At 38.0% G+C, this 21,783-nt stretch overlaps 1 protein-coding gene across 1 annotated transcript; it reads right to left on the reverse strand.

Moving 5' to 3' along the window:
• Positions 1 to 77: 77 nt before the first annotated feature.
• On the reverse strand, positions 78 to 20,525 carry LOC139936700 (uncharacterized). Its single transcript, XM_071931577.1, has 9 exons — positions 20,103 to 20,525; positions 17,078 to 17,166; positions 14,891 to 15,021; positions 14,063 to 14,153; positions 11,959 to 12,016; positions 10,514 to 10,666; positions 9,850 to 9,999; positions 7,301 to 8,113; positions 78 to 5,885 (listed from the first exon to the last, which is right to left on the reverse strand). The coding sequence occupies exons 2-9, from the start codon at positions 17,156 to 17,158 to the stop codon at positions 5,587 to 5,589; spliced, it is 1,776 nt and encodes a 591-aa protein (XP_071787678.1). The 5' UTR covers positions 17,159 to 17,166; positions 20,103 to 20,525; the 3' UTR covers positions 78 to 5,586.
• Between the last annotated feature and the right edge of the window lie 1,258 nt (positions 20,526 to 21,783).

Here is a 21,783-nt window from a genome sequence, read left to right on the forward strand (position 1 = left end):
GGTGTTAGTTCGCACAGTAGAAGGAAAACCAAGCAATTTCGAGGCAAACTTGTGTGGATCATTGTATTCTACTTTTAAAACATCTTTCCAACCATATGCATTATATAAAAAACGGTTACAAACGCTTTTGTTTTGACCAACTCGTCCGATCCCAGGCAACGTGTTCCTTTAAGACTAATCTTAGGACTTAGGACGAGTCCCAACCCTGCACTGTAGCATGCAGAACTTAAGATTGATCCTAAGTTAGGACGAGTTACTCGTCCTAACTCGAGATAAGACGAGTCCTAACTCTTTGTGAAATCGACGGCTGACCTTTCCTAATACCAGTGTGAGACATGAAACCATTTCCGCCAGTGGAAACTAATTTTGTTTGCACCATAATGTAACAGTCCTGTATGACTCACAATTTTCTTAACATTTGATTCACATCTCTCCTCTATTCTTTACTATACTATACTGTTGAAAAAAAAACCATGAAACATTAAACTTCTACCTTGTCACTGGGCAGGATCCATAAGATAGGGCATAACAATGAAGAGCAATTAGAGTAGAGTGTCTTGCTCAAGGACTTAAAGATGCTATGTCAGATTTTTGGCCGATTTGACCCAAAAATTTTGATTTCAAATTCAATAGGTATTTTGATGGGGGTCGAGAAAGTTGCAAGCTTTCATTTGAGCCATTGCTCGAAAAAGTCCGCCAATTTTTAGTAGCAGTGAAATGAAGTGCCGACAATATATCACGTGACCAATTCTTATGTGTTTTATAAGAAACGTTTTAAATTTTTGTCATGGTGCCTGACCATTAAAAGTAAAAGTTAAACTTTTTTTCGTTAGAGCGGGTGATACTAAAATACACAAAGATAGAAATGTAAAAAATAACACAATTATTTCTTTTTCCCATAATTGTCCAGCAATATATACATAAGCAATGCAATCAATCCTTATATAAAAATATTTGTTTGTGTAATTTAATGGGGGTTTTTCATTAATTTCATTTTTTATTTGTTTTAAAACCCATGTCCTGCCAAATTCAAAACTGGGTTTATTTTCTTATAAAATACATGACAAGAGTTTTCAAATAACACCTTACTGGGGCCTTTAAGGTGTGTCAATAGAGAAAGGACTCACATCAGATAGAGTCCCAACTTCACTTTAAGTACCCAAGGAGCCTCAACAATCCATCCGACTAAAGGCCCGGTCACACAGGCCCCGATAACGAGAATGAAAACGATAACGATAAAAAAGCACGCCCTCGATTGGTTGAATGAGCGTGGGCGTATTCTGCGTGGAGCAATTCAACCAATCGCGAGCGTGCATTTTTATCGTTATCGTTTTCGTTCTCGTTATCGGGGCCTGTGTGACCGGGCCTTAGTACAGAAAGAACCTTTGAAGTTCTACAGTTGCGACTCTCTAGGTGGTTCCTTACTCTATTGTATTATTCAACAACAATTGTACACATTGATATCAGCTGCTTAAGAAGGTGAGGGCTAGCCCCTCGCTAAGAACCTGTAACTCTGCCATCCAACAAGCAGACATGATGAGTGGGTTCGAATCCCACCCGAGTATGAGATTTGTTTTCACAGAACTCGGGAATGTACAGAGTATAGGGCCTATAGACGATGTGACCTATGTTTACATTCAAACCACCCTCTGTTGACAAAACACTATATACGTCATGTTTCGCCGGGCACTGAGTTGCGTAGTCATAGTAAGATTGCGTACACTTTCTAGCTGGCTGCCAAAACACAAAGGTTTTGCCCGGCGGTATGCGCGCGAATCATGTTATGGTTTTCGTGTGACGTCCGAGGTCACATCGTCTATAGTGCTCACACACATCAGTGTATATGGGTAAAGCCAAAATGAATACCCAGAAATAAGATTGATTTAAATAAGCACTGCATATCAATCAGTACTGTGTAAAATCCCAAAGCAAAATTAGTACTTTTTATGCAAATCTATTTGTGAACTTTACAATCCAATAATAAAAGATGAGACATAAGGCACTAACTGGAGTTTCCAGTACCCTTTTGTGAATACTGTGGTTCGGCAGTGCAGGCTCACTCAGGTAAAAGTGTTCTATAGCCCAGATCATCAGGTCCATATTGTATTAATTTATGTCTGGTTCAGTGCTTCATCTAATATGCATTGCAAATAATTTGCAACATTAAAAACTCCCCCATCCCAGACAACTCCACCCCAACCAAAATAAAAATGTCTTATTAAGCTTTAGACCATTATATTAATTTTATCAAGGCTGTTGTCAGTTGCAATGCTAAAGCCATTTCAGTTTTTTTGTGAAGTATTAAGTACTTTCATCTCAAGAAGGCTGGACCACTGTCCACTTATTAATAATTTAAGCATTGGGTCATTACAAAACTAAAAAATTCCTCTAAACACCCACTGTTACAACTACAAAATATATATATTCCAAATCTAGCAGTCTAACAATCTGTGCAAGATAACAAAAACTAGTCTGTATTGCTTATAAAACCATCCTTAACCATATAAATATTTTTGGCAATTTTCTATTTACAAGATTTCAGTTTTCAGTATATAATACAAAATAAAACTCTTCATTGTTTACGAGTAACGGGAAACTGAAGCGTGCATGTTATTTTAGTTAACAAAGTTCGTTCTGGTTTGGCAAGGTGTTGTGCTCACGTGAGTAACTTTATGAAACAGCCAACTCAAGAAAAGAAGTATTGTCTTTATTGGAATAATTACTGTTTGTACACATTTACAGGAGAAAATATTTTATATTCGAATTCCATTAAATGACAATTACAAGGGGGCAATTTATGTTTAAATTCCTTAAAATTGAAAAAAAAAACTTTTAAAACACGGCTGACCGCTAGGAAAAATAAAAACAATGATTTTGGTTGTGATTAACACCCAACCTTTGTATGATAAATAATCAAGCACAAGGTCAAGACCAGGGCAAGGTGGTCATGACCTAATTTGATGACCTTTTTGAGGACAACCATTAACATGTCCAAACCAGTGCCCAATTTCATTGAGCTGCTTTAAAAGCACAAAAAGTAGCTAAGCACAACAAAATTATGCTCACCAGATTATGGTTACTTGTCATTTGTCACAGAAATTTGTAAAGCCATAAACAGAATCTCTTTGAAATATGGCACAGATTTTAGAGCTTTTCAAAATTACTAAGACGAGAGATATATATATATAGGTAGGAAATATACACACAACATAATAAAAAATTGCAAAAAAATTGCACTTGGCATAAAAATACAGCAGTATTTGCATTTAGCAGAATACATTAGGGGCTAAGGTTAAATAAGTTTTGTGATCCATTAGACAAAAAAAATTGTGTAAAATGCTTTATTGTATTTTATACCCTTCTGACCAAGTTCAATCTTTGTCAAAATCCCAAACCCAAAAATGGTGTCACATTACAAAAATACGGTCCCGTACACTTTTGTACGTTTTTTCCCAGCTCATTCCTGTTATTAGATGTTGTTCAATCAAAACAGAATTGAGTTTGACCTTGTGACTGACAAAAATTTCCTCTTAGGCAATGTACAGTCCCATTTGTTTTTGAGTTCCAATGACATCTTGTTTCAAATGTGCCTCAGAAATGGTGCTAAATAAAATGACAAAACAAACCATTTAACATGAGGTAAGAGACTGTTCAACACTTTTCAACACTTTGATTCGATGAGTAAACGCATACACGTACTTATACTTACACACAGCTGAGGTGGAAAAGTAGCTAGAACGAGTAGAGTAGCGCAAACAAAAATGAAAACGATCAAATACAAAATGTGTTTAATATCCTCCAAAGCCTTGATCAAGGCTAATGCAAGTCTTGTATGTATTTGAACTTTTTGGGGATCACTTTAGTCTTGAAATCTAGACTACACTCTGCAAGCTACCAGAGTGTAGTCTAGATTTCAAGCCGTCCACGTAACTAAATCATACCGTGGCAGGTGCGATTTGGCGATTCAACCGCGCGTAGTACACTATCCAGAATCAAGCACCATTGTCTTGGGCCAAGACTAGGATCACTTTGGTCCCATGCACATTGTTTTAATGCATTAAGGGTAAAAAATAACGCACTTTGAAGAGCCCAAGATTAGAATATGCACAAATCGTTTTTCTTTGAAAGCGTCGAATCGATGGCACAAATGGCTCGATATCTCATAAACATTCTGCACCCCTGAAAACGCGCACCACACAATGAGTGCAGTGATACAGATAGCCATTTTAGTCTGATAGATAAAATATGGAAGGCAGTAATAGCAATTAAAAGACTAACTAATTACATGCAAAAACTGCATAAGCTTTTGCAGCAAAGAAGTGGAAAAAAAAGCTGCTGAAATGGCTCTTTGTTCTTCATCTCTGCAAAGCTAGAGTGTATGGTAGCCCTAAATAGGACTCTTTCTCTGTACACAGATACAGAGTCCTAACTATTAAGGCCCGTTTCTGGGGCGGAAAATTTTCAAAGCTTCACAACTCAAATCTTGCCTGCAAGAAGCCACTAATTTCAACAGATTCACATTACATGGCAGCATACATTTTTCTGCGGTGGGTTTTAATCCTCATATATTCCTCACAAATCCGTCATTTTCGTGAAATAATGCAGCTCCCAACGTTAACAAATTCCTGTTTTGATCGTTTTCTCACAGTGTTGTCTGTTGACACGTATATATTCGCGTGCAAGATGCATGATGCAAGATGCATGCATTCTTGGTCACCGTATCTTGACTGCACAGCGTTAACACGCAAACGCAACGCACGATTTGCGCGTCGTGCGTCTTGCGTACACACGGCAGACTGTGAGAGTACGATACGAGGATCAAAACCCGTCGCAAAAAAATATATGCTGCCATGGAATGTGAATCTGTTGAAATTAGTGGTTTCTCGCAGGTAAGATTTGAGTTTTGAAGCTTGGAAAATTTTCCCCCACAATAATGTACCCTGATATCCAGGGCGTCACTTTAGTACAAGACAAAAGTGTAAGGCCGCCAGGGCTAGAGTGAATGGGTGAGAACAAGCGGATTTGACTGTGGAGCAAGCAACAACACGTTTCCTCTGAATGTGATTAGCATATTTCATGGGAAGGGTCCATTCCTGCGCAGCCTAATTTTTAACTCTCCGTGAGCAGTGCTCACCCAATCATAAATTATTGTTGGACTTTTTGGTGCCATATGAAAGTTCAGACCATAAGCTATCCATACACCTAAACCTTTCCCCACAGAATCATATACTTTTACTTCAGCAGCCATTTCAAAAGTGTATAGTTGTTTTTGAGACACAGGGTATATAAAATTCATATCAATATCACCATAGTGAGATTGTGACATCACACGTCTTACCAATGTAGATTAATTTTAGCTCTTAAGTCTAATGGCCACTAGCTAGTTCCTATTCAGGTGGTAGTACGGCCCAAGAACCAAAACCGACAATATCTAACATGGCTGAAAATTGGCTTGTTGTCTATCATATTACAGATTATGTCGTTTTAAACATAATAATTTATGTTAAGCATCACTTTGTTGTATTTTTCTTTCAAAAGCTGTGTCCTTCTGCTGATCTGGTCTCAGTTGAATCAATATTCTTCCTTTTACTTAATCTGTTTCACATTAAATTTCTTCTTAAACTCTCTGATGACATCGGCATTTCCGCTCTCCTTCAAAGCATTGAATATCTTTACTATTGGTTGTTCCTCCTGTGATTGCACCCACCAACGAAGAACTGCTCGAATTTGTTCTCGTATGCTGTTAGACCTACTATTGTCATGGAATATTTCTTCAACTTTTTTGCTTGGAATGTTCAGCTCGTTAAAAAAACTTGTATGTTTTGAAATAGTGACTTTGTCGCCGACAAAGTTTGTATGCGATTCTTCACAAAAGGTTGTCCGGCCTGTGGATAAACAAAGAAATAATCATATTAATCAACATGTTAAAAGACATGGATTGCCTTTATGGAATGCATGTACTGTCCCTTCCAAGGTTGTTCCATAACCTTGGGTGTTATCCCTTGCTATATGGCACTTACGTGTACAAGTTGTATGGCTTCTAACTGGTACCCCCGAACAAAAATATTGACAACAATATGGCTAGATATCTCAGTTGATACTGAGTTATACCCATAGAGCTATATATATTTACTAAAGCGCTAACACCCCGCTATACCACGCACTGAGGTTTTGAAGCCGTGTGGGCCCATCCATGTTTATGTACAAACCAATACAAAAGCTTGAAATTTTGTATGGCAATTGTACGGCTATTTGCATGATAGTGCGTTTGTTTTTTTCTATGTGTCATCGAACCAAAAAATGCAGCAAATGTGAACGCACAATCTGCTGACGAGCGTACAAACTGTGAGCGTCATGTGCATCATGTTAAAAAAAAAGGCGCATTTTGTTTTTTTAAGTACGTCAATCAAGTCAAACTTACGGTTTTCGTAGCGCGGACAGATGCGAATTGGCAGTCGCGTATGAAGCGCACACGCCGAATGTAAAAAAAATGCACCAATGTGAATTAAAATCGTTCCATAGTCAGGCAACACATCAAACATTTCTGCACCTAGAGTGGCTTCAAAACGCAGAGCAAGTTAGCACTCTAGTCAATATAGCTCTATGGTTATACCACAGAGTGCTACATGGCACTTACAAGTTGTATGGCTTCTAACTGGTACCCCCGAACAAAAATGTTGACATCATAAGGGCTAGTTATCTCAGTTGATACCGAGTTACACCGCACAGGGGTCACTGTGTCCGCTTTGTCCTATGATATTTGCCGGTGCATGACGCTTAACTTAGCATGAAATAAAGTGCAACATTGTGCCTGGTTTTTTGTGTTGATTTTTTTCTTTTCATTTGATTTGTATTTTCACTTTTTATTTTTTGTTCACAACCTGTGGGTGCCTACACTGAGAGCCCTGAAACACACACGGTTTCATCATTCCAATAAAGTTTTCAATCCAGCACTTAACAGAGCCATCTGTGTCTAGCCTTGAATCACTCCCAGAGCTGTTATTGTTAATTTATTTTCACAAAACGAAGAGAGTATCCTCATATTCAAATGTTTTATCATCTCACACCAAGCCCAAATTTCATGGCAATGCTTAGGCCTATAAGAAAATTCTGCGCTAAATAAAATTCTATGGATCAAACGATGAAACTGGACCAACTTTCTTTCTAGATCCAACACTTCTTACTAGAATAAATAAATTATTGCGTGGTCATGGTTGCACAAGGTAATTTTGCATATTGATACAATATTTTTAAGGACTTGTTTGTATTTGTAATTGTCATTCAGTACAAAAATCCTTACCGCATAGTCTTTTTGTACTTTCATCAGCTTCAATAACACATGAGCTGTCATATCTTGATATTGGTATACTTGATGCATCTTGTCGTCTTGACACTGAATCTCCAGATTGCAAATCATTTGTCTCACAACTAGAGTTACTCAGAAGTGGCTGCATACTGTCACTTGGCTTTGATGATCCCGTATTGCGAGAGCCTTTCCGTCCATTCTCAGTCTTAGCGTTCCTATTGGAACTCTCAAGGCGTGGGGAATGTTTTAAAAGTGGCTTTGTACTTGGTGTGTTTCCGCTGGTATCATAACTACCACTGTCCTCATTGGATGGGATACTTTGAACATTCTTAGCTGGTTCTATAGACCCTGAACTCGGACCAGGATTTAGATGACCTCCAGCAGAAAAAGAGTTGCTCCGTGGCTCTGGCGCTTTATCCTCCCCTGGGGAAGATATCCCCGAGTCATTAAGTCTTTGGGCTGCAGGCTGAACTTCACCAACGTCCATCTCATTTTGTCCATGGGCTTCATTTTGCTCTTGCCTTCCAAGACCATTTGGGGGATTTCTATTCTCGATCTCATTTTGTTCGTGAGCTTCATCTAGTTCTGGCCTTCCACACTCATTTGGGAGATTTACGCGTGTGTTGTTCATATCATTTTGTCCATTATTTTCGTCTGATTCTTGTCGTCTATGCCCATTTATGGGATTCAAGTTACCCAACTCGTGACCTTCACCTGGCTCATTTCTCTGACCCTCATTTGGAGGATTTCCAATATTCCTTTCAAGTTCTCCATTATTGTCTTTTCTTTTACACCGTTCACAAACCTCTGTTAAACAAAAAATATTATGATTCAAAAATACTCTGTATGGAAAGGTTTGCGGTAACACCATGTAATGACTATCTCTAAATGAGTTGAGGTGGTTCTGAAAAGAACCAGCGGTTTCAACTTGACGTTTTATTCTGTGTGCTCTGATCGTCTTCTGGAGCAAGAAAAGTTTCAAAGTTTCAAACCCCACTTAAAAATACTCTGATAACTTCTAAACTTCTTGATATTTCAACTGTAACAAAACCTTCAAATAAAACAACTTGTTAGTGTAATTTTCAGAGCTTACCTATTTATTAAAAAAAAAAACACTGTTGCAAAACATATTAAGTGGCCTGATGTTTCGACCTTAACAGAGTCTTTCTTAAGGCTCAAGTTTTCCTAGGAACCAAATCTGAACCAAATTTCAACAAGATTTTTATACTCTGACATAGTGTGTGCTTGTCACAATAGATTTGTATAATTTTAAGATGTCAATTACAAATCACTAGGGAGATACTGTCAACTCAGGGCTTGAAGTTTACACTGACCAAGGCAGGACCAAGGCAAGTGTTATTATCGACATCTAACTGTGCAGGGATGAAAACTAGCAGTCGCCAGGCCGCCAAAAAGTCACCAAATGCAAGTGAAAACAGGTTTGGGTGAGTCCAAACCCTTCCTTTACTAGTCTGTCGGGCAAGTCAAAAAAGGGTTCAAAACTTTGCTAGAAATTTTAAAACTCTGGTGTCAAAATTTTACAAGGTTGTCCAAAAGACACCCAGACACCCTCTGGATAACATTATGCCAATAGCCACTCTTGGAAAGGGGTACAAGAAAATATTTAAAGGGACACACCGGCTCACCGTTTACGCAATTTAGGGGTGTAGAATCATAAATAATGTTTTTATCATAGATGGTTGCTGTAAAAAAAAATCATCAAAATGTCACGTATTTAGCGAAAAATGATTTTAAAAAACCAAAGCGGCCATATAACAAGCTTCCGTTACACGGACTCTTTGAATGTGAATATTACGTTAGATTTTTCACCATTATTTACATTTTGCAGCGATAATTTGAATACATGATCTTTTTCGTCAATTATTCATAAATAATTTTGTAAAACAAAGATTTAAATTTGGTTAAGTAAGTTACTTTTAGACGGCTGAAAGTAAAACTAGCCCGGAAGGTCACATGATTGTTTGTACCACTTTTTGGTTAGAACAATCACGCGACCTGCGTTTTTGTCTTAAAATGCTCAAAAACGGCTAAATTTGATGATTTTTTTTAAGACTGTTCTTCTTCATTCCTGGAAGACCGTTGAAGTCATATCTTAGTCTATTTTGTAGCCCAAATAGCCCAATTCGGCCGGTTTGTCCCTTTAAGATGAAAATAACTCGGGGGAGCTGTTAAAAGAACATGTTTAACAACCAGCTTCCCTAAAAACAGGGAAGCAGGAGGGGCTTTTATTTTATTTATATTTTATATTTACAAGACGGGTGCCTCTCCATTCCACTTTTTTCACAAAAATAAATGTAAATGTGGAACACAACAATAAATTGTTAACCGTGTAAAATCGTGTTTTACTTTCTAATGTATCAATTTCATTTTAAGGTTTTTTAAAATCTCATTTGAATTGGTAAAATAGAATTGGTAAAATTTGAATAGAAAAAAAGTTGGCGGGGACACCAAACATGTATACTTGTTTACTTCAACCTTCAACAAACATGCGCCAGGTAAGAAGTTACTCAAGAAAATGTTACCTTGTTTTCTCCCTCGTCTTGTTCTACATATTATGCAGATCAATGCTACTATCACCAAAGCAGCTACCACAAACGCAATGCCAAAACCGATGGCCATCCACTTCCAATACTCCTCAGCCGCTGTCCGAGGACCAGGCACCATTGCTGTATCTAACAACAAAAAATAGACATAAATTATCCACAGAAAAAAACACGATAACAATCTACCCTTCAAAGGGTTTGGGTACTTCTTGCATGACCCAGATTTACCTTACACACTTTTGGAGACGCATGCTAAACTGACATCCCTATCAACTTACCGCAACCGTGATGTAAAACTAACAAAGCCTTCTATGCAGCCACCGTAACTCTCAGGGTCGCAAAACAGTTGGGAACAACTACCTGCTGTAAAGCTACCGCGACCACGCTGTAAAACGTTGCGAAGTACAAGTCCAGAATAGAAGGCACTGTACAATTACACTAAAGTCCAATGGGAACACGGCTTTACCGTGTGTTATACTGTGTAGTTTGAGTTATTAGGCAGCACAACATGTACACGCTTACTTTTTGACAATTTTTGTGCATACAAGGTTTACACACACCAGTGAAAGGATAAAACAAAATCAAACACAAATCTAGTGTATCGCCGGTGCAACTATGATAGAAAACTGAATTAAAATCGTACTTGCTACAGATGACATGGCAGTAGTTGTTGAGCTGTCACTGATTTCCTGACCACTGGTGTGTGGGTACACGTCCGACGGACATTGTGGGCAAGTTGGGCAAGTTGGACATGGTGGGCAGCTGCTTTGTGTTGGGCATTGAGGAGCTGGAGCAGCTGGAAAAAAACATACAGGTAGTTTTAATCAGTTTTGCTACTCCTACATGTATTGGTGGATCACATGGGGGTGTTTATAATGACCAGCTGGATATGTTTATAACTGGCTGGCTTCCGCATATCAGGCGCGCAAGATTATCACGCAGAACACAATTCATAGCTATAAGTAGCAGTGTGTAATCTATTTCTAAGCGTGCACGCGTATTACACATTCCATGCGCATCAAACAGAATCTTCACAAAGTTTTTGAAAAAAAATATTTCAAACCTCAAACTTTCATTTGTCAAAGTGTCTATAATTGTAATGTTTTTTAACAAAAGGGCATTTATGAATGGGAATAAAAGAGTAGTGACTCGTTCTTAAACATCCGTTTAAAACCTTGCAGGGTCGTTGCCGTGCAGTTAAAAGGCTCTTACCTTCGGCTCGGGCCTTTATTACAAGGCAACGACCCTGCCGGTTTTAAGCGGTTATTTAAGAGCTCGTCGATACCCTTTTATTCACTTATTTAAACACAACAGCGTGATGTGCTCTCCACCAATAGGAATAGTGAAACTGTGGGGTATTTATGAATGAAGACTTCAATTTGACTGATCCCCCCCCCCAAAAAAAAAAACAAGGCGTATGAGTTTAGGTTCAACTACACAAAGCAAAATTCCCTGCTTCCGTTAGTGCTGATTCTTTGCTTACGGTAAGCAGAGCCATGAAATTTGGCCCAAGTCTTTTGCTTTGCACAAGTGTTGTGATTGTGAGCAATCATTGCCAATCTGGGCAGTACAACAAGTGCTTTATAGACCTTTATCATGGGGCAGCCATCTTGAATTATTCCAATTGATATCAATCAATTCAAACGGAGGCTGGAAGAACAAAATAGCCTGGTTTACGTTTGCAAAATGATTATTAGCATTCATTATTTCTATACAATACAAGGAACATGACCAAGATGGAGACATCATAATAAAAGTCTATTGTCTGTGGTTTCCCACAGTCAGTGTGTAGTTTGGCCATTAGGTAGGTATCCCCATTTGATATAGGTATCCCACTTCATAAGTACCCTACAATGACAATTTCTGATGTGAAGTCTAATGCAGAAGACATAAGAAACACTTGATAACATCACAATGACATCTGCTACTTAGATTCAGGATACAGAGTTTAGCATTGACTATTCGGAGCATTTTACTCCTTTTGGAACAACCAGATTGGAGTGCTCACAAACATTGTAAATTTCACAGTTTTAGTGTATTTAGCATTATGTAGATTGACAGAATGCACAATTTAGATTTCATACATACCAGTGGTGGGTTTTGGAATGCATTCTCTGTCAGAAGTGGAAGTTGGTGCTTTACTCTCCTAAATTCAGACAAAATAGTTTATAGCGAAATAAATTCCTTTTAATGATAAAAAGAAAGTCAACCGAATAAATTGAAAGCGTATTAAGATACATTCTGCAAGTTTCTATTTTGTTTAATGTAATATTTGGCACTCAAGTTATACAGTGTACCCAATATACACATATTGACTGGCAACGAGGTAACTAGTATACGTCTATTCCCACGAGAGACTTTGAGTGACCAGAGGAGCGACCTATTTACCGAGGCCGAAGGCCAAGCGAAATAGGCCCCTCTTCTGATCACTCACAGGCCCTAGGGGGAAAAGACGTACATGTACACTAGTAACCGAATTACGCCAGTCAATATGTGTTTTATAACACCAGTCAATATGTGTTTTATAACACAGCTCGGTCTTAAATGTCAAATAAGAACAGAAAAAGGAATGTTGTAGTTGTTGTTCATGGTTCAAGTCAAGAGAGGGCGCTGTTACCGAGGGGCACTATATTCAAAGACTATTGCCCGCTCTGGTACTATTCCCGCAAAACACGCGCGCGCGATCACTAGCCTGTATTAGTTCATCCCACGTAACCGTGTTTCAGCCAACCAGAATTGTGAACAAGCAAGAGGTGTGTTATAACACATGTTATCCCATCTTTTGAATCTACTGGTCAATGGCTTCAGTTTTTAAACCCTTTAAGAGTAAGATAACTATGAAAGATGTACTTCAAGTTATAGAAAATTAACTCTAAATTTAAAGGAGACATGAAACTTTGTGTGGTGTGGAGACAGTTTTAAGTGGGGTTTCTGTAGCATGAACCTTTAGTTCCCATGGTCTCTGACAAACTCCAGTGGGGACAAAATCTTTACCTATTCACAGGATCAAGTCCATATTTGAATCATTACAACCCACTAGACAGTACTTGGGTAGATGACAAAGATCAGAGTAGAATATTTGTAATAGTATGAAGTTTTACCAAATATAGAAGTTTATATGATTGGAGGCATTGCATGGTGAGGTATCAAAATAAATTTGGTTTGCGGTAACACCATGTGTGTTACTACTTTCTAGATAGAGTTTGTTCTTTAAAGAATTGTCTTTCTATATTGTACTACCGCAGAGTAGATTTATCAGATTGTTTGGGAGACTTCTCAGTTCTCAAAAGAACTGTCCTGCTTTTTAACTACTACCTGGGTATTGGCCCATTTCACCTGACGTCATCAGCAGAAAAATCTTGAATACGCCATACTGGCGGGCAATTTCACTGTGCGTTTTTATATATAACTCTATGCTGCACGTTATGCAGTAAAGTGTGCATTTTAGGCGACGCGGCGTTAATACACGTAAACCTAACTGCCCACCAACATGGTGAGCGTGGCATTGGTCGCGGCGCGTGATGCGCGTGCAAGGGGTCAATAGAAAATTGGCTGGGACTTCAATTAGCTTATAGGATCGTTATAAACTGCACTATCGCGAAATGAGTTCTTAAATTTGTCTCAACGTTTCGACTAGCTTGCTCTAGTTATCGTCCGGAGGAACTTTTCTAGGTGCTGAAAACCTCCGATATTAGTCAACATTTTTCGTAATAATGGTATTTTTTGTTTGTTTAATCCTTGCAAGGTGAATGGTTCAATTGTCTTATAAACAGAGTAGAGACAAAGCAACTTAAAGGAACACGTTGCCTTGGATCGGACGAGTTGGTCTATAAAAAGCGTTTGTAACCGCTTGTTATAAAATGCATATGATTGGAAAGATGTTTTAAAAGTAGAATACAATGATCCACACAAATTTGCCTCAAAATTGCGTGGTTTTCCTTTTACTTTGCGAACTAACACCGTCGGCCATTTATGGGAGTCAAAAATTTGACTCCCATAAATTGCTGACCATGTTAGTCGACGAGGTAAAAGGAAAACCGTGCAATTTTGAGGCATGTTTGTGTGAATCATTGTATTTTACTTTTACAACATCTTTCTAACCATATGCATTTTATAACAAACGGTTACAAACTCTTTTCAAAGACCAACTCGACCGATCCAAGGCAACGTGTTCCTTTAAGTACAAACTTACTGTTTCATTATCCTTGCATTTAGTTGTTATTAGGCATGTTGTACAATAGTTGTAATTAGGCATGTATGTTTCCTCCTCACATGGTTTGCATCTAGGGATACAAAGAAATAATTTATCAAATATTATTTCTAGCAGAGATTGGGGTTAGGCCTATAACAGACCATTAGCAAATGATGTCACGTGAGTAGGGCGCCCTCGTCAAGAGGTCAAAAAGAGGTTGACAAATCATCCTGTAAGCTACAAATCTGAGGGTTTTATTGTTTGATAATCGGTTTACCCTATTACATCAATGATGCCAAACTAGAAAAGTAACACCTGTTTCAGACAGACGTGCCAGAGTCGCGCCGAACCAAATAAATTGGTGAGTGACTTTAGGTCGACCCAAATATATTTTGGATTCTTAACATAGCATTTACATTAGGGTTCGGCACATGACAAGATCGACGTCTGAAATGAGGCTCTCCAGAGTCGTTCGAACTGACTGCAACAGTCCATCTTTCGACTTGAGCGCACCATGTCGCTTCTCCATGTAGCTGTTTCAGACATCAAATCTCTCATGTATTTAATTCAGAATTTGGTTCAGCGCCGATATAGAGGTCCTGTTTGAAACGGGTGCAATCGGGTGAACAGACGATATTAGCTTGCCTCACTTCGCTTCAAAAACTAGTCAACCTCCAGAGAAGCTAATGGACTGTCCACTTTCAATCAAACATTGTTATGTAATGTGTAAATTGTCCATAAAATTCACCTTGGTAATTTTAGAGTAAGGGCTAGTCCACAGTGCTGTTTTTTGACATGACAATCGGACCCTTGTTGATAAGAACTTACGTATCGGCAGCTGATCCTAATCCTTCACAGTGAATTGTGGACACCTGTAAGTACTGTCCTCTTCTGCATAGATCTTTCTGCTCACCACCACATCTATCCTCATATGTAATTTCCCCATCCACAGCTTCACACTGTTACGAACAATCCAAACAATACACACTAATTAATATTTGAAAGTAAGTAAATCACATCCCCTTAAGGTGATTCTCTGGCTGCGGCTTCCCAGGTTGTATCATAATTTGGGTGTGATCCCTTGCTACAGGGCACCAACAGTTGTATGGATTCTGGCTGCCACCCCAAACTAAGATAACGACTAAAAAGGGAGACCAAGAGCAAATTCGGGTGGCGACCATTTATCAACCACTGGTCAATGTTCCATGGTTACCTATGCATTCAATACATCCTGGGTACCAGGCAAAATCAACCAATGGTCTACTATAGTCGACTATAGTGCCTCACCCAAACTTACTCCTAGTTAGTAGAGCGCTGGCACCTTAATCCAGAGGTCATTGGTTTATAGTCTTTGTTCAATCCTAAATCATAAACAATATACTGATGCACAATTTATTTGACGAGTCAATAATACTTTAAATAAAAGCCATTTCTGAAAAATAATATGGCTTATAAATGTTGGATGCCTTCTACAAGCTTTACACTGGACAAAAAGGTGCATTTTAAACTTAAAACAAGTTAGTTTGGTAGCATAAATTCACAAAGCTAAATTGAACTGACCAATAGTTTGAAACCATTCTATAACAGGTTTAGCATAGCTACACACCTGTTCACCAATTTCATAGAGCTGCTAAGCACAAACAATTTTTTAGCATTAAAAGATGTTTGTCTTGATAAAAACAGGGTAACCAACCAATTTTTGATGTGATTTTCAGGATTTACATTTTCTTTTTTTTAAAGTCATTTAAGCGTCAGTTTCGAATGTCGTTTTGACAGATTTTAAGTGACGATCGCCCAAAAATTGACAGATTTGCATTGTTCCAGAAAATAGACAGAGTTAATTGCAAGATGACATTCTAGACTTTATTACCTTTGCGCAATCCACATCAAACGTACTTGAACAGAAGTTGATTTAGTTTCCAAAAACTAGCGTTCGGAAAGAAGGTATTTCCATCGTAAATATTCTGAAAGACGTTGGTTTTTTTTCATCTGGAGCTGTCCGATGGATTCCCAAACGTTAGTAAATGCCTCACGTTATTTTCTTGACAGATTTATTTTGCATGAGTATAAGATTGCGCAGAAAAACATGTGCTTATCGTTCGTTCCAAGAAAACCCAAAGGGTGCCTGACTTCATGTCAAAGGGTAACTTACAGGCCAAGCGGAAAATTCGCGAACGTACTGTTAAAACATTAACCGCCAAGGAGACCGCTGGAGATTTGAAACACCGATTACTCTTATTGTTGACCAGGTATCACATCAATCATTGTTACAAAATAATTATTATTCAAACGTGTTTTCATCGCATTTTTTTCGAACTTATTGAATGTTTAAAAAAAAATTAATTCACATGTTCCTTATTGTTGACAGAGAAAAATTACGATAGGGATATTAACTTTTTTTTTTTTTTTTTTTTTTTTTTGCTGTTAAATTATTTGTCAACATCCCCACCACCTGCACATTCAAAAGATAATATACCCCTGCAAATATGAACATTTGATCATTTAAATACATCAATTATCTATGAGGTTGTTGAGGTCTGTCAAAAATGCTACTGTTAGGGACTCAAAATCTTCTACCTTGACTTATTTGTTTGGCATGATATCTTGCAAGGTACCTCTTAGTTTATTACAATATAAATAAACAAAATAGCTTTCAGTTATGAAAATATCAGGTTCCGAATTTCAGACTTACAAAATGGTCAATATAATGCCCTAGAGAAGCAAACAACAGCTGAATACCAGTAACAACGCAACAAATGGAACCCTGTCTTTACCAAGGAAGAAATTTTATGCTAAGCAATTTTGTGTGCTTAGCCCCTCTATGAAACTGGGCACTGTGCACAGAAGAACTACATATTGTGCAGATGCATTCACCACTACAGTGAAGTCCTGGCCCATTGCACCTATCAATTCATTCAAAACCACAGTTGGATGATTTTGAATGGTTACGACAGTAGGAGGGTTAACTTTTTAAACTATGTAACACTATATAAAAAAAAGGATCATTACACTTACCAGTTGCTGACTGTTGCATCTTGATATACATGCAATTGCAAAAATTAATGTAACTCTCACACAACCCAAGGCATTCATCATTTCTCAGTCTGAAATTACAAAATACATTAAACAAATAATTGTGAATGTTATCCATCTCATTTGTAAACAAATCCCAAAGTTACCCAAATCAGCCAACTCTAAATTTAAGCACAATCATCAATTTGAAATCATCGTCGTTACACATTTTGAAATTGAAATTATGTTTACGTTGCATCCAAATTATAAATTCCTGAACAGTACTAACACTTGCTTGGTTCTTTTCAAGTCAAAAGTTTTATTTATTTTGTAGGTAAGTTTATGTTATAAAAAATTATAATCTTATAATGATTCCTTTACCACCCACTTCACAGGTTGCTTTTATTTAAAGGCCGGTTTATAGTCAGTCGCGCGATGGATATCCTGACGCTTGATCCTAAAAAAACACAGTTTATAGTCATCGCTGAGGCTGCAGACATATAAACTGTGTTTTTCATGGTGTGACCATCGCGCGACCGACTATAACCCAGCCTTTACCAATTTTGCGTCATATACCTTTTAGCAACCCTTCTTGCTAACTCTCGAGCAAAAGTATTGACAAAACATGAACACATAGGGGCTTAGTGCTCAATAACATAGTTGGTAGAGCACCAGCATGCACGATAATTTTTACTGCTGTTCGTTTCACTATTTTTTTGATGTGATATTTGTATCAATCCTAGTATTGGTGCTTGCACTTTTTGGATGCTGTAAATAAAAAATTGAAAAAAAAAAACATAAAGATAAAATGAAAAAACCTGAGATTGCAGGGTCAAATCACGTTTTAGCAAATTTTGTTATCTCAAAATCAATTTAAATTACCCTATACCATGTGGTTTATTACATGTATTTGAGGTTAAAAATGATAACTTCCCAGGTTAATTTCTTTTTCTTTTTCGGAATGGTTATAAGTCTTAAATTACGTGTACAAACCATGAGAGATGTCGTAATCTAACAAAACAGTAAACATGACTAAATATGACTCAACCAGAAAAACAATATTTGTCAAGATCATTCAGCCTGATTGACGGAAATAGGAAACAACCACGTCCATTTCCAATAGGATTTGCAAATGGTACAAGTTAACAGCCAGGTATTCAAATACTAACATTAAAGGATTCTATTGTATAACACACAAATTAGCTCACATTTTTCAGTTGACTGTTTTTAGTACAACCAAAACTGTATAAAATCATGTCGTGCTTTTGCCACTTTGTACCTTGGTCTCACTTTGGTCATTTCGTACCGTCAGCCCAATCACTTTGTACTGTCAGCCGAGTCACTTCATACCTTCTGTAGCTGCTTCCGTCTACAGTGGGTAATTAAATTTTGGCGGTGTTATGTCACTTTGGCGTTGTGATGTGACTTTGGCAGCATGACAATGCGTTTATTAGCGCTACGATGTTTTGTCAAAGAATTTCTACATGTAGCTCTATACTTTGATTGATTTTGATTTGTTATGATTTCATCAACATCTTCTCCCTAACAGTAACACAATATAATTGCATGAACCCCACAAAATTGGGTCAAAGGTAATTGAGGGCCTACAAATTTGTGTTAGTTTGTTGCATGAATTTTGGCCTATTTAGTGTAGCCTGCCCCCGATTTTATCAAACTCATCGCAAGAAGCAATACACTTTTCAGACACGTTGCGGCTTTGATAAGTTCTACAATCCGTTTCACCATATACACAAAGAGGCAACTCAAAACCAATTTCCACTCTTAATAAAAACAACTTTTTGGCAAGGATGAACTGCTAAAGTTGTGTGGATGTTTTGTAATGTTTAGGCCCTAGGCCTACAACTTGGTCGGTCATATCCATGAAACAGTCATACAGTTCACGAAGATGGCAGACACTCAGTGGCGTTTCACGCACAATGGCATATCGGCGAGAGATCATGGCAAATGAGTTATAGACAGACAGACCACTCTAGTTCTTCCTCCATGGACAGACCATGGAGAAAGACAATTTTCTTCCTCCATGGACAGACAGACAGACAAACAAACTACTGGAGAAAATGACAATGACAAAGTATGCAAAAACTTAGAGAACTGTTGCTGAATGATCGACCAGAAGCCAGCATGAAACAGAAATCCGAGAATGTCAACATTTCGAAAAAAAGGAGTACAGCGCCCCAGTTACTGGATCTACTCATGTCATACTAAGTACGATGGTACGATACTATTACTAGTCGTAGAAGTGAGAACTATGAGGTTTCGTTCCGCTGGCACTATCGTCTCCCGAAGAACGAAACCTAGGAGTAGTGGCATCCGTTATATAGTTCTATGGTCACGGTGGCATTACAAATCAGACTGAAATGACCAAGCAGCCGGAAAAGTTTCCGTATGGCACCACCACTTTTTCATTCGATATGAAATAATATCTAATTTACCTCAATGAGATATCCCTTTTTGTAAAAATTAGTGAAAAAGTGGTGGCGCCATACGGAAAATTATCCAGGCCGTGTCACTGGGGAGCCTTCAGGAAAAGTTTCCGTATGGCGCCACCACTTTTTCATTCGATATGAAATAATAAAGTATCTAATTTACCTCAATGAGATATCCTTTTTTGTAAAAATTAGTGAAAAAGTGGTGGCGCCATACGGAATCTTATCCAGCCTTCATTTTGTAAAGTTTCTAGTTAGAAGTAATGTTTCCAATTAGACCCAGTAACTGGGGCGCTGTACTCCTTTTTTTCGTAATTTTGACATTCTCGGTCGAACCAGTACGACTGAGAGTGTCCAAATTTCGAAAAAAAGAAGTACAACGCCCAATTTACTGGGTCTAGTTTTCAATATAAACTCACAACAATTGTCAACAAAACTTCAGCAGAAACCACCGATCCTGCTTAATATAATTAAATCATTATCGACAACACTCAACCATACAACAGACGTTGTCTAAAAAAATACATGAAAGAAGTCCAACATGTCCAATCCAAGAACAACAAAAAGGTAATACAACTTACCTTATTATTTTAGAAAGACACTGAAAAATACTGGACAACTCCTCGTTGCCCTCACCCTCTCTCCTCCAAAGACACTTTTTTTTTAAAGATACCGCATGATATATATATACCGGTATGTCGAGCACATACCATGATGGTTCAGCCTACTAGCCTTTACCCATTGCTCTATGCAGTAATGGAGATCAATGCTTTTGTAGCATATCAAATTGCGCAATATTCCGGGTAGATGTTTCCAAACGCCCCAGGAGTCGATCGTTACACGTGAAAAGGACAATTGGTGCAAGATATGTGAACAGATTTCCTATGGTACATGTACGAGTAGGATTCTACTCTACTCTACTCACTACATAACTGGTACTCTTCACATGGCTGTGTTAAACCAATGCAAAAATAACTGAGTACCAGCATACACCATACCATACACATACACACATACACACATACACACATACATAGTGTACATTACATGTACGTCCTAAGAACGCTTTTAGACTTGACCAAGTCCGTGCAGCATTTCTCGTGTTGCGAGTGCAGGGGTACATACGTATCACTCTCCACGTTGCAAAACTTCTCAACACAAACGTACGTTATCATTCAAGTTAAGGCCAACCAAAGACTGGTCCATTCCCTTTCAGTACACAAAAGATTCATCTAGTTCTGCTGATTTTAATATTTAAGACCGAGAGTCCCCCTAAATTGCTTCATATACTGTGGCAAGTCACTTTGCCGTGCGTACAGTTTAAGAATTCATTTTATCATAGTTTGATAAAGCTCCATTGTATTTATTTGAGATTTTTAAAAATTAAAGACCACGCGTGTCCCTTTGCAGCTTAGGCTACTGTGCGTGTGTAAACAACGTTCACCGCTGTGCGCACAATTTAAGATTTCATCAACGCCACGGGTCGATTTGAAAAACGGTTTATCAATACGTTATCATTCAAACGAAGCCAATCAAAGACTGTCATTAACCAAACAAAGCATTCATGTAGCATTACTGATTTTATCATGATTTTATGAGGCTCCGTTATATTTATTTCAGATTTCTGAAAATTACACACCACGAGTCCCTTTGCAGCCTAGTTTGCCTGTTTACACCGCTGCTGTGCGTACAGTTTACAATTTCATCAACGCCACGGGTCGATTTGTAAAACGGTTTATCAATACGTTATCGATCAAACGAAGCCAATCCAAGACTGTCATTACCTAAACAAAGCATTCATGTAGCATCACTGATTTTATCATAATTTTATAAAGATCCATTATATATATTTCAGATTTTTTAAAATTACAGACCACGAGTCCCTTTGCAGCATACTGTGCGTGTGTACAACACTGCTGTGTGTACAGTTTACAGTTTACGACGCCACGGGTCGATTTGTAAAACTTTTTATCAAAAGGACCCGCCCTTTGATGGTTCTTTCGGTTATGTCGTCCTACAACTTACACGAATGCAGAAAAAGATAGCTGGTGATGGACCGGGAGCAATGGTTTCATGTATTCAATTTCAAGTAATGAAACAAACAACTTCACTTATATCTAAACTGAAGACACGCTTGGTTTAAAAGTTGTTTCCTCTATAATGTAAAGGCAAACACTCTTCACACCTACGCAGTTGAACATCTGCCAAGACTTCTGTCACACAATACAAAATCAGGTCTTGGTCAGTTTCCAATACATGCCC

This window comes from Asterias amurensis, chromosome 1 (assembly GCF_032118995.1).
Source record: "Asterias amurensis chromosome 1, ASM3211899v1".
Lineage (NCBI taxonomy): Eukaryota > Metazoa > Echinodermata > Asteroidea > Forcipulatida > Asteriidae > Asterias > Asterias amurensis.